Source organism: Mixophyes fleayi, chromosome 6 (assembly GCF_038048845.1).
Source record: "Mixophyes fleayi isolate aMixFle1 chromosome 6, aMixFle1.hap1, whole genome shotgun sequence".
In the NCBI taxonomy this organism is placed as follows: domain Eukaryota; kingdom Metazoa; phylum Chordata; class Amphibia; order Anura; family Limnodynastidae; genus Mixophyes; species Mixophyes fleayi.
In genome coordinates, this window is record NC_134407.1 from 124,969,747 (window position 1) to 124,980,763 (window position 11,017).

At 39.3% G+C, this 11,017-nt stretch overlaps 1 protein-coding gene across 1 annotated transcript in view; it reads right to left on the reverse strand.

Annotated features, from left to right (window-relative positions):
• Positions 1-4,179, reverse strand: part of OSBP (oxysterol binding protein) — a 28,143-nt gene extending 23,964 nt beyond the window's left edge. The window contains exon 1 of the mRNA XM_075217283.1: positions 3,813-4,179. Coding sequence (XP_075073384.1) covers positions 3,813-4,117 — 305 coding nt within the window. The 5' untranslated portion in view covers positions 4,118-4,179. The remainder of the gene's footprint in view (positions 1-3,812) is intronic.
• Positions 4,180-11,017: the final 6,838 nt, after the last annotated feature.

An 11,017-nucleotide genomic window follows, 5' to 3' on the forward strand; every position in this document is an offset into this window, starting at 1 on the left:
TATCACTCCAGATGTAACGATAAAATTACAACTCACTGCTTATATTTACATCCTACTATTTTATTTATGTCAATTACTGTATATAATGCTTATTCTGGTTTGTGTACAGAGCTATTGTGTGGGAGAAATTAGTAACAGTATCAACCCCAAAACAAAACTAGTAGCATTCCTATATGTGACCAGAATGTTTCATAGTTTACAGATAGCTGTAAACAATACTAATTGTTTCAAATACTAACCACAGCTATACTATAGCTGCAGGTGTTTCTATTTTCAGTAGAATTTATAAATGTTATTTTAGGATGAAGATAGAGGAGAAGTGGTGGAAGGAGACTGAAGAAAAAGTAAGCTGGACAATAAAGCACTATGAAAAAAAAACCTGGAAAACATAAAAAAAATCCAACACAAAGAAAAGAAAATGATTATAGAATAAACTAATACGACTAACAAAAGTACAATTATTAAGAGCCACAAAAAAAAACCACATTGATCTTTTTGATTTATTCACCAATCAGGAGATACAGAAAATAGATGCTAGTGGTTAGTGGTACAAGGGATTAGTACCAAGCAAGGTATGGGGGTTGAGGGGCTTTGAAAATCATATATATTCGTCAAAGCCTCACGAATCAAAAGACAAACATCATGGATTTCTTTTCCAATATCACCAATGTCCACAGTATAGTTGCAGACCAAAGGTGCTGTAAAGTGACAATCTCCAGAGCTTCGATGTATTTGCAAAAAGTGAAGTTGCTTTAACTGCTGTGGCAAATGTAAAGACTTCCGTTTAGAAAGTGAGAATCAAGACACAGAATTAGAGAGGAAGGAATTAGAAACAATCAGGGATGACCAGATGCAGAACAATTATTAAAAAAAGAGACCCTACCACAGCAGTAAGAATTATTTTCCAGTAAAGAAGGAAACAGTTGTAAACATTGTGGAGTTGAGCGAGAAGTGTGTGTGGGCATGTTGAAAAGACAGCTAACTAGGATGGTTTGAGATAGAGTGCAAACTGCAGAGTACATACATCATTTTAAGGGGATTGTGTGAGAGGGTAACTAAATGAGCCTTTTAATTTATGTCACAGGTTATATGAAAGATATTGGGAGGTAAGGCTGTCATATTTTTAAAAAACAGACATGTGTGAAAAACAATGTATAGCTGCAACAGAATTAATTCAGTTACGTCCCCTTCTCCTGTGCACTACAACTTGGCAGGTAACTAAGACCATTGTTACTTTTTCACTTTGTTGATACAATAATGCTGCACTCTGCATAAAGAGAAAAATCTGCACATACTTGGGGGGGGGGGGTATTCAATTGACGGCGGGATCGCCGAAAATCCCGCTCTCTAAAAGAATATTAACGGTATTTACGCGCAGAATTACCGTATTAACGGTAATATTCTTTGAGCGCGGGATTTTCGGCGATCCCGCCGTCAATTGAATACCCTCCTTGTGGTGTCTTTAGTTAAAACAGATTTGCTCTGTAGATATAATTGTATGTAATCTACAGATCTGAAATTATCAGTTTTATGCAAGGGCAACAATCAAGGACAAACCTGCCTGTAAAATAAATGTTATGAAAGAAACAGATAACAGGAGACTATACTTACAAAACAGATTCTATTCTTCCATTAGTAAAAAAAAAAAAAAAAAAAAATTACAGAGACGGACTTATTATATAACTTAGAAGCTGATATTATTCATAGACAGCACTGCATAAACAGTAACAATATTTGCATATCATAATATTACTTGTAGGTTATGAATTGAAAAAAATAAAAATGAATGGACATGGTCGATATCATATGAGTGATTATAAACAGTTTTATTCAGCCAAAACACAACATTCTGAAGCCTGAGTATTGGCTGCACTTTATGCATTTTTAAACTTTGTTTTGAATAATGTAACCACAGGTAGTTACTGTCAACTTATTCTGTAGAATACAATACTTTTCCACTTTAAACCATACAAAAATCAAAACATTCATACTGCCAAAGAGCTAGCAATTATTTTTGGGAGGTTATGTACTGTACAGCTATGGTTGTTGCTGTATGCAGCTGCAGGCCTAACTATTTTGCTGCCAATGGCAAAAAATTAAGTGGTGTGCACACCACTAGTCAGCAGTTAGTAAGTAAGCACAATGTTTTAGCACTAGCAAATGTGGTCAGCAAAAACGTTCTTCTGACACCACTGTGCTATTCACACCATATGACACACCATTAAAGTGAAGAGGGTTGTAAATTATCACTGCTTTTACATTACAATACTTCTGGAGGCTTTAGCGCCAGGTGGGCATAGAAAACTAGCCACTCCATGGCAATACTACTGAAAGTAAGCATAAAACAATTATATTTTATCTTAAATAATCTGCTTCCTTAATTTCCAAGTTATTTAGCACATAGAATCAGAATATATACTTTACTAACAATTGTAATAATAATTATGTATATGGCACCTCTCTCTCAATAGGACTCAAAGGGGGGAAATCAATTCCCCCCGAAGTACCAGCGCGTTAAACGTATTACCAAATTTGCGGTAATATTAACCCGGCTTTCTGCTCGCAGCTCAGGGCGCTGTGAGCAAAAAGCCAGAGTTAAAACTACCATAATAATGGTATTTACGCGCACTATTACTGTAATAACGGTAATAGTGCGGAGGCCGCGTTACTTTTTCAAGTAACGCAGCCAATTGAATTCCCCCCAAAGCATTTCTTTTTTTTATTTTTATTATTAAAAAACTGGGATAGTTCTTTGTAAGCTTGCGAGCAGGGTTCTCTTACTTCTCTGTATGTATTACCCAGTATTGTTTTATTAATGTTTGTTCCCAATTGTAAAGCGCTACGGAATGTGCTGGCGCTATATAAATAAATGTCGATGATGGCGATAGTGCTTTCAATCACCCAGTGGGAAAAAAGTGAAAACACAAAAATGCAAACACACAATGTGCAGATGTGCAAAACTTCAGGTCACTTTATCCCTGACCCTGGAACTATCGGACTTGACTTAAAGCAATTTACATTGTATCCAAAACAAAAACAGAATAAGGGGTCTTGCACAATTTGTCAAGCTTTAAAAAAAACAAAAACAAAAAAACAGAGAAAGGGTCAGGGCTAGTCTTCAAAATGTTGTATTGTCCCTTCAAAAAGTGTGACCAGTAACATAGCTAGAAATTGGAAATGTTATTATTATTGCTACATAATTTTTCTATAGTGGAAAAGCATTTTTTTTATTTAATCACGTTACACATGCAGTGCAGAAAGTGTTATTGACCAGTCAAGACCACTACAGCCCCACTGTTAGCTTAGAGCATTTATATTGTGGTCTGGTAGAGACACATTGACCAATATGTAGAATGAACTGACAGAGAGCTTCCTAATAACAGTAGCATGACAGCAGGCCAATGCTTAGTGAATAAAGTATACTCCACCAGATCCCACTAGTGACAGGGTGTTTGCCAGTAAAACAGCAGTCCATCGCTCAGAGACAATATCTAGCAGTCACATAAATATGTAAAGTATGCTAATAAACAGGCCACACTAGTGTCAGGGTGCTTGCTGGTAGGACAGAGGTTCACTGCTCAGAACATGCATCTAGTATTAGATGTTATATTTTGCTTGCACAGAGGTGACAGGGTGCATGCTATTACCAGGACATGACAGCACTCCATTGCTCAGGACATGGATCTAGAGATCAGGTGGTATATGGTGCCCAAAGCAGAGTGCATGCTATTACCAGAAGTGACAGCACTCGTTTGCTCAGAGCATGTATTTAGTGTGCACAGGACTCAGGGTGACAGGGTGCCTGCTATTACCGGTAGTATGACAGCAGTCCATTGCTCAGCACGAACCAGCGCCTCTGGTAACCCTTGATGTAATTGGTCCATTTGAACAGCCAGCCCTCCCGAGCTGAGCCCGACGCAGATCCCGAGGAGCTGCTGGAGCCCTCCCTGGGCGGGGCCGGTCCGGTCCCGGGTGGTGGTGGGGCCGGTGGGAGCGGAGGAATAGATCCTGGACCTGGATGCGGACCGGGTGGAGGAGGGTGCGACAGAGACGGGGACACCGAACCGGAACCTGAAGCGGGACCGGAAGCGGCGGTACCCGCACGCACCTCCGCCATCAGGAGACACCGAGGCGGACGAGCCGGAACCGGGACACCGGAACCAGAAGACACGTCATGGACGGATGGGTGTGCGCCCTAGAGGCGGAGCCCTGCTGCTATCTGGAGGAAGTTGATTGCAGAGTCCGTCATCTTTAAACCGGGCAAGTCTTAGCACCATTTTATCTTTATATTGGAGGTTCCACATAAAACTCAAGAGGATGGGGGGGGAGACTTCTGACTTTAACAAATGGGGTTTTGGGGGCGTGTGGCTGAATCACATAAATAACTTATTGTATAAAGATATTTAAATTATTAGCGCACTGCATCATTTTATATAATTGCCAATGTAATGAGTTTTTTTAGATTATGTGTATTTAGGTATAGGAAATGTATTGATTTCTAATGTATTAGGTCAGACATTTGTTTGAGGAAATCCTCATTAAGGCTAGTTAGACCTTTTTCATGTGAAATGACAAACACTTGCTTTAGCCTAAATGCACCGCAGGAGGTCATTACCTTCTTTTTATATGTAGTTTTCATTCTGTATCTTAGAACCTGTTGGAATAAAGCAACCAGCAAGTTTTAGGATATATCAGATTAATGTCAATTCTGTTAACTTTGCATTCCATTTAAATCCAAGTTTGGAAAACATATTGCATCCTGATACCAAATATCTGATGTAATATTTCAGTCTTTACAGAGCCATCTAGGATTACCCCCTGCTAACATGTATGTCAGAATGTGTATAAAAGGAGCACTGTTTGACCATGTCATGTATCATTTTCTATGACTTCTGGATGATCACCAGTACCACAATCTGGTGTGTAAAAGTCCTTGTCAGGACTCTTTAGCAATAAACCATCACTGCTTGAAGAATCTGCCTGCAACTATTACCTGCTGTATCCTATGACCAACAGATAAGAGCTTACACTCGAATCCGTTCCCCGGCTATCCTGTGTTGAACCCAGCGTCTCGACTGCAAAGAGGCGCTGCAGCAGTCATACCAGGTAACCAGACTGAGGAAACGGGGTGCTACTGGACTGAGAACTTTGTATTCTTCACCCGTTAATGTACTATTTAATCCTTGGCCCAGTCTAAGTATATATATATATATATATATATACACACACATATATATAGCATGTAATGCAACAAGGGACAGATTCAATCAGCTTAGAGGTCTTGTAGGAAACTTGCAATGTGTGTCTTGGCAGGGTGTTTTGGGTAAAAATCTTTACTCATAGTGCGAGCAAAAATAAGCGATGTTTACTGTACTGTAAATTAGTAAAAACTTCACAGCTAATTGAATCTATTAAACCCATTCAAATCATCTACTGTACCATACACTACAAAAATGTATTATTCCTTGTAATCACATCTCACACACACACAGGTAAAGCCATGCTTAATTGAGTACACATGATGTGGAAATCAGACTTAATTGTCAAAAGTTTGCCTTATAACTCTCAACACATTATGTGAAGGCCGATGGGGGAGAGTATTTTACAGTGCAGACAGCTCAGAGGGGCTTTCCAAAACCTCTGTTCAACACATCCTGTGACTGTGGTTGCCTTGGTAATAGTTAAAATGACAGTAGATACTGCAGAAATATAAATAATAACCTGAAAAAATAAATCAGGGAAAAATGGTAATTATCAAGATTTTTCTTAGAAGCTGCTACAGTGAGATTGCTGCTTTAATGTCAATTTGTGGGTTGACTTGCACTTTACTCTCTTGGTTGTAGCTGCGATGTAGTTAATATTATTATTGTTTGCATAGCTGTTTTAGTTTTGTGTAGCTAGACACAGACCTACATGTCATGTTGTCAAGTTTCTTTTTCTTGTTTTGCTTAACCGCTTACTGCTAAACCTGTATGACCAGAACAAGCAGTTCTTTTCTTTTGTGCAGTTCATTTTTAAAAATAGATATAATTGGTAACACCAATATATGCATAAATGGAATAAAAGTAAAGTCCCTGAATATTGGTGCTTACTAATATGCTATTGCCTCTGCTACATACCACTGACACATATTGAGATAGGTATCGTACAACCAGAGACATTGTAGGAGTAGACTTGCTTGAAGCCATTTACACTGTATCTGCTAGTCTACCCCATCTATTATATCAGTAATCCAGGCTTGCCAATATTGATTTCCTTTATTGGATACTATGGACACAGGTTATATTGCATCATTGTACCTGCACCTAGTATATAAGCCACATGTTCTGTTGGAATGGAAATGTTAGCTCAATATGGGAACACTGAAAAAATGCCCATGCCTGCTATTTGGTTTTCCATTGCATTAAAGGTTATTTCTGAGAGCTAAGTGACATTACATCATACTTGTCGACACTCCTGGAATGTCTGGGAGACTCCCGAAATAGCAGGCAGTCTCCCGGACACCCGGAAGAGACTCCTAATATCCCAGACTCTGGCCTGGATCAAAAGAGGGTGTCACACGCTGGTCTCCCACTGCTGCCACTCGGGGACTGGCGCGCCTATCTGCTCCCTGATACTCTGTTTTCCCCCACTCCAGCTCTCAAGCTGGCGACGGTCATGCGCCTGCGCAGACCGTTTCACCTGTTCTTGTCAGGTGCTTCCATTGGCTGCTCCCCTCGTGCGCTCCTTTATAAGGCTCCTCCCCCATTCCTCAATGCTGGTTCTTTGCGTCAGTCTTCTGGCCTGGAAGCAGCTCCCTACTTCTCGATGTGTTCGCTCTCTACCTCTCTGTGTACTGCCACTGATCTCAGCTGACCTGCTCCACTCGTTCGTGGTAACTGCCGTGGATCATTGCTCTCTACCTCTCTGTATACTGCCGCTGATCTCCGCTCACTTGCTCTGCTCAGTAGTGACAACTGACGCAGATTATCACTCTCCAAGTGTGTGGTCGTAATTCACCTTTACCTACTCCATCTATTGATGTTTACTGATGTAGTGCTCCACGTGTTATCTATCCTTGTGTACCGCCTCTACCTTCATCATCATCCACTCCTTAGTGGTTACCTGGGCAACTCTCATCTCTTGTGACGGTTCTCTATCACTTCATACTGGGAACTTCCCTGGAGGGCCGCAACCTGCAGGGTGGAAGCTGTGAAACCCAAATTCCCTTGCGGGGTTCCCTGGTGAAAACCTTCCGCTCTGTTAGACTCCACGCCTCTGGGAGGAGTCCTGCCAATCATAACCAACAGGATCCCACTCATCCTAGCGGATTCGTGACAGAGGGTGGCAGATCCGCCCCCCTCAAGCGCGATGACACAGTGTGATGACAGGCAGCAATCAGGGTTGCCAACTCTGAAATAAAAAACAAGCAACCGTTTAGTGAAAAACAAGCCCAAACCAATCCTAAAAAGCCCAAAAAGAAGCCCAACTTACAAGAGACCGTCCTTTTCTAGTAACTAATTTCTACACTCAATCTCCATTTAGTAAACCTTTTGAAACGCAAGAAGACACATTTCTACACTGATATGGCAAAACAAGAAGCAAATGCAGTAAATTACCCTTTTGAAATGGGGGAAACTGACATGGCTGCAGATTCAATAATCATCCCCAAATACACAGAGATTCTTATTAACCATAATTACACCACAGCATCGCCCGGCAAGATCCACAACATACGTGAACTGAGTATAATGTATGCAAGGACACTGGCTTGTCTGTACCAGGCAGCCCGATGATATAACAGTATAAAATAGGGCTCTGAAAGCAGTCATATGACATGAGCAGCTACTGAATGGGAGGGGGTGGTATATAGCAGTCTTACCTGCTATAAGTGCAGCAATAGTACAGACACAGCACTTATTTCAGCAGGTTGTTGCAGATCCGTCTTTCTGTGATTTATTCCATTTCCTCCTCTGACTCCGCCCACCAACAAACAAAAATGCCACTTTATTGGAGAAATATCACTGTATCTGCCCATAAAACAAAACATGTGATTGCCCCAATCACTTAATGTAAACAGACCAAAGAAGAAAAAAAAATATACAGTCTGAGGAGACCATGTGTGGGCAGTGTGTCCAAGCCCAAAAAGAAGCAACAAGTGGCAGCCTAAAAAAAAAACACAACTCGGGGAAAAAAGAAGCCCAATTCCGCTTGTTCTAAGCGGAATTGGCAACTATGGCAGCAATCCTTAAGCAGCCTGTCTCAGCGTGTCAGAATCTGCTGAGACACGCCCCCGCCCCCACACACATTACCCTTAGAGACTGTGTGATTGGCTGACAGGAAAACTGCACTGAAGATCATGGCAGACACAAGAAGAGCTGATAAGGTAAGTTAAAGACTCAGTAATGTAACCAGAGATAACGGGGAGTGAAGAGACAGAACAGGGGAATAGTGAAGAGTAGAAGCAGTGGATGGGGCAAAGAAGGGGGAAGCTAAAAAAAGCAATAGAGGGTAAAGGAGAATATAGAAAGCACAGTTGGAGACTAACATAAGTGGGGGACACAAAGTGAGGAGATATAATGAGAGTTGAGGAGGAATCTGTAAAGAAGGATAATAAGAGGAATTAAAGGAGTAATATGTATCCAGCTGTAATATGAAGTTTACCTGTTAAAACAATACATGTACCCCACCTCCCTTCCTCCTGTTCTCTTATTAGTACCCTCCCCACCTTGTTGAAATTCAAATAAGAATAAATGTAAAAAGAAAATAAAGGGGTAATAAATGGGACAACAGAGGGGGTAATAGTAAGAATTAAAGAGAACAGAGGTGGAGAAGTAAAGGCAAAGTAAGGGGAAAGCGAGCAGCATAAGAATTCCTAGAAGTTTGTATGTGTACATAAATATTTATTATATGGCTGGTGATATTAAATGGTCTATCAGTCCTACCAGAAATTATTTTTTTATCTGAAAGTCTTGCTGAGTTCAACGTAAGAAAAGTAAAAATACAGTACAAGGCTTTTACTACCAGTAAATAAATTTGTGTATATGTTTATATATTTATTTAAATCATTTATTATAAGTGGAAAATGATTTTGTTAAAATTTAATAGAGATTTTTGATAGTTGAAGAATTTAGTGTCAATTACAGCCTCTTGTGACCTGCCACCTATACATAAACTCCCTCTGGCATGCTGCGAACGGTACTATAGGTTTCACCTAGTGGCGCTGAACACGTTACTGGGTGGCACTAGGTATGCCAATGGGTGTAGCTAGACACACCCCTTTAGCAGAACAGGACACACCCCCTTCAACGGCACACTGCTTAGGTTTTACTTGAGGAATCTCCCTGAAATGATTTTTCAAAAGTTGGCAAGTATGCATTACATTAAGTTGCTGAGCTTTTTTTTTTTGCAGTTTGCACCCTTGAGCAGGGTTAGATAATAACCCTCATTGTCTCACTAAAACAATGAGACAAGTTAGGTAGATCATTATACTGCTACCCAGGAGCAAATAAGCCACTCAATACATTTATAAAATTGCTAGAGTACATTTCAAGCATTACACATTGAGTGTGTAAATAATACATTCACTCTCCAGGGTGCAGCATAGTTCATGAACCAGGAAATAAAATAGTGATTGATTTCTGCTGGGTAATAGAGAACTTGAACAAAAAAACACAAAACCATCTGCCCTTACATGTATGATACCATGAAACCATATACAATTAAAATATTTAAAAAATTGTATTGCATTATCTTTAAAACAATCTTTATTAAACCGTTTAATCTGTAAAAAAATTACTCCATATGCAAAAATAATGAAATAATTATATTTTTTAAAAACAGACCTTAAAGTCAAAATAAAGAAATTCTACAAAAAGAAACTTTTAAGCCAAACTTCTGTAATATTAAGGTAACATTATAAATAGCTTTTTGCAAGTGAGGTTTCGCAAAACATCGTTTTAAATAACTTTTAAATCCTGAAATGTCTTTTTAAAACTAATCATGTGTTCAATTCCAAACTGTACTATATCTTTCTTGTACATCCTAAAACATTGTTGATAAAAATGTGTGTTGTCATGCACTCAAACAAGGTAAATTAACAGCTTAAAGCAATGTTATCATTTTTAAAATATTTATTTTATTGATCAACTAGGTACATTTTAAAGGTTACACCAATATCTGAAACAGAGTTAACCTTAGCTGCACACAGAGTGATTATGGTGGGAAAATTGTCCAGATGTTGAGCAGTGTGTGGAACTAAATTGACCTACATTACAGTTTACTACAAAGCCTTGACATGCATTAAGATGTTTCTGAGATTAATAAAGCTTTTTTAATTTGCTATAGCTGAAAGCATGACCGTTATTCATCTGGAACCAGTTACAAGCACATTATTCCCATCTTGGGATAGTGTTCTCATCAAGCAGTCTACACTGATGTATAGGTATATAGGTAATTCAGCAACTTTTCCAGGTGAACCTAATGTTCGGTATAAATCTACCTCAATATCACAGGTCACAAAGACTGTAGAAAGAACTCCCTATAATTTTCTTTTTTTCTATGAGTATTAGGGATTCTTTTGTTTCTTTGAAAGGAACCAATGCTTTCCTCTAGTAACCTCAATGATGCTTTCAAGGTCAAGACCAAGGTAGGAGGCATCACGAAAGTGAAGAGAACAGCAAAAAGTTCCTCCTGGCAAGGACTATGGAAGAAATAGATCTGGCATGAAGGTGATCTGATCATAAGAAGCACCACACAGGAAAGCAATAGTTCACTACAATGAAGCATAGAGTTTAAAAATCTTAAGTCTAGAGGTGCTGAAAAGAATATCTGGCGCCAGATATATAACCAGGCATGTGCAGAGTGAAGTAAATGGTCAGAAGATATAGTAAAGTCTTTTCTGCATTTTTTTACCAAAACGTATTACATTTAGTATATTTTATTTATAGAGGGTGAAACGGGGGTGGGGCAGAGCAGGATGCATCATAAAAAAGAAAAATATAACACTGTATAACATCCTTAAAGGATGCACTATTTA